Source organism: Morone saxatilis, unplaced genomic scaffold, assembly GCF_004916995.1.
Source record: "Morone saxatilis isolate NCDOM2014 unplaced genomic scaffold, NCSU_SB_2.0 Contig6, whole genome shotgun sequence".
NCBI classification, from domain to species: Eukaryota; Metazoa; Chordata; class Actinopteri; family Moronidae; genus Morone; species Morone saxatilis.
Window position 1 is genome coordinate 12,486,151 of NW_023340206.1, and position 3,167 is coordinate 12,489,317.

Here is a 3,167-nt window from a genome sequence, read left to right on the forward strand (position 1 = left end):
ACAAAGGGAGACCAGAAAAAATAATAACAGACCAAATCCAGACACACACATATACACTAAACTGCAGTGTGGTTTTTCCACAGACAGTAAATCAATTGTAACTCCAATGATGTAAGGCCTATACACAATTTCTCCACAGAAAACCTGTCTGTATAACATAGATCTATAATAATTTCATGATGAGCTGAAGAGAAATAAACAGACAGACAGCCGCAGACAGCAGGAAACCAGATACCTCTTTAGGGATGACGTGTTGATCGACTTTGCCCTCCATTTCCTGAAGTCGAGCCGCGACAGGGGTCAGCTTGGCAGTCCTCACTGTCTCATTGAGGACCTGCTGGCAGTATCTTTCGAAGGACAGAAATGTGATCGAGGTTATTGAACGCAGCAACCATGCCTCGATGAAATTTTGACCTTGAATTATTATACCCCAATACATTATGTTTCCATGTTTGTTGCATAGGTGTCTGTTCTGAGATATAAAATGAGTTTAACACTTGATGGATTAGAGAGGAAACCAAGATCTTACCTGAGCTGAGGGATCTTGTCTAAGGAAATTGGATCCGAACCCAAAACCTCATCCAGCTCCTGATACAGTTTGTCCTGAACTTCCTCCGAAGTGGACAGGAAGTAAAGTGCCCAGATACACACTGCCAAAACACAACATTTTACATTTAAGATCAAGGGAGTGGTTTGGGGTTCAAGTTCTTCTTCTTGGACACTTGCTAGTTGATATTTATGTTGCAGGTTTAGTTTTAACATGATGTAGACAACGGTGGCTTAATTATACGACTGACTGCGTCTCGTTTGTTCTTCTCATTCTCCTGACTTGTAACGACAACCTTCCCCTCCTTTTAAACATAACGTAACATAAAGTTAGAACAATGTGATATTTAGTTGAGTACTTAAAATCTCATCCAATCTGAAGATCTTGATCATAGTAAAAATGATTATCGTTAGGTTTTGCGTGCTGTTTGGACAAAACGAGACATTTAAAAAAGCATAAAAAAAGCAGCCCTAAATAATAAGTCAACAGACAAAAACATTGATGTGGAGTTGTTTTGTTGGTTGTCAATTACAGTTGGCAGTGATGACGCATCCGGCCAAAGTGAAAACCATACAGTCCTCCATGATCTGAAACAAACAAACAAACAAAAAATGTTCAGTACTTTGTCAGACCTTTTGTGGGAACTGTGAAGATCCTTCAGATGTCTTTGGTGTTTTAAACTAGAATCAGTATTCACCTGTCGTTCTGTGAGGTTGGACTGAAGCAGAGCGTCCACAAACACCGTCTGCTTCCTCTGGGCTTTTCTCTCCTTCGCCACTGACAGCAGCACAGATTCCATCTCTGACAAAGCTGGGAAGAAATAAAAGCATCAAACCGACATTGTCATTTGGCTTTCTCACATTTATGGCATAAAGATATAGCTTTAAGTCCAGTAACAATGGTCCTTCACAGATAAAATCAATAAAAGTCCCCTAAAACAGAGGCTGTTCACAGATTACGGAGATAATACTGAATAGGTTCTCAGACTGTGTTTCTAACTGTCTGTCAAGCTGCTCTACACACAGGGATCATATCTGAGCCTCTGCAAACTCTTCCTTCTGTTTCTCCCCAGCTGAACAGCCCAACACTGCTCCCACATGTCAACACACAGCAGGTGTGACAGGGCTCAAGCAAAAAATAGACTCACAAGACGCAAAAAGAATGATGGCTCAAAATATATGAAGTCAGTTCAGTTAAAGCTATAATATTTTACATTTCTGCATTAAAATATCTATAAGACCGGAGCTATGTTATATCCAGAAGCTGTCATACATTGACTTTTTATCCAGTTTGAATGCACATTTATACCATCCACTGTTTAGATCTTGGTGGTTTTTAACTCTAGATTTGACACATTTGAAGGGTTTATTCCGATCCTGGCCTTCCAGATTGCATGCCTCACCCTTCTTTGACCTTGCCTCTTCACAGTGGGTGCCAGAGATTTCACACCACTGCCCGCGGACGCCCTTCCTGCTGGTCGGGACTCAAGTGGATCTGAGAGACGACAGCAACACTCTGGAGAAACTGGCCAAGAACAAACAGCGAGCCCTAAGCTGTGAGAGCGGAGAGAAACTGGCTCGTGAGCTCAAGGCCGTCAAATATGTGGAGTGTTCTGCTCTTACACAGGTACACAGGTGTTCTATAGTGAGCAACAGGCCTGGAGCTACAGCTTATAGGTCAGGTCATTAAAAGGGTCAAATTTTACATTATTACGCTTTGGTGGAGAAAAAAAATAACCTTCCATGAAAACAAGCAGACGATTCGATAATTATTAGTCGATTAATCAATTAGTTGGCAACTATTTTGATAATGATTCGTTGTTTATGTTGTTTAAAATGCCAAGTTAAAATGCCAAATATTTTATTGTTTCAGCCTCACAAATGTGACAGTTTGCTGCTCTTTTATGTCTTTTATCGTATCGAATTACTGAAAAAACATTTGTCACCCTGGACATAAAAAGAGGGAATGATGGTCAGACGAATTGATAATTAAAAACTAATATTTAAAGATGCTGGTTCAGCCCTGCTGGTTCAGTGTGATTGCGTGAAGTTTGCCAGCAGGACAAAGAGACGCCCTCCGTCCCTCTACTGAAACCAGGGACGATGCAGTTACATACGCTCCTCACACCTCTGCTCCTTTTCTGCTTAATTTGGTTTCTAATGAAGGCATGTGACAGACAGTTTCAGAATGATGCTAATGCTTTGTCTGCAGTAGAAGAACAAACAACCACAATGTCAACTGTACTCATAAAGAATTTTTCCATCAGCTTCTCTTTTATGATTGTCCAACTTTTCTTTCTGAGACAGAAAGAAAACATTTTTACAGTAATTTATGGAGTTGTTTTCTTATTATTTCTGGCAGTTCTACCCAGGTTTTTTATTTGACTTTACGTAAGATGGAAACATTGCTCACGAGTGTCTCCCTCTTTCTGTCTCTTCCTCAGAGGGGACTGAAGAACGTGTTCGACGAGGCCATCCTGGCTGCTCTGGAGCCCCCAGACAACAAACCCAAGAAGCGCTGCGTCCTGCTATAGACGCCACAAGAGGAAGAGGAGGTGGAGGTGGACGGGGTGGGGGAAGAGATGAACCCAGACGGGAAGAGAGGGCGGGAGTACCCGGGG

General features: G+C 41.6%; 2 protein-coding genes across 3 annotated transcripts in view; one reads left to right on the forward strand and one right to left on the reverse strand.

Annotated features, from left to right (window-relative positions):
- The window catches only part of LOC118339997 (cytochrome P450 20A1), a gene marked incomplete in the record, with an annotated part of 15,009 nt that overhangs the window by 2,327 nt on the left and 9,515 nt on the right, over positions 1-3,167 (reverse strand). For both annotated transcript variants that reach the window (XM_035677838.1, XM_035677837.1), the window contains 4 exon segments: positions 236-347; positions 530-650; positions 1,080-1,134; positions 1,245-1,357. In XM_035677838.1, coding sequence (XP_035533731.1) covers positions 236-347; positions 530-650; positions 1,080-1,134; positions 1,245-1,357 — 401 coding nt within the window.
- On the forward strand, positions 1,976-3,161 carry LOC118339998 (cell division control protein 42 homolog; the record flags this gene model as incomplete). The annotated part of the gene is given in 2 exon segments (XM_035677839.1): positions 1,976-2,173; positions 2,991-3,161. Coding segments are annotated over 2 exon segments (288 nt in total), but the record flags the coding sequence as incomplete, so codon positions are not given.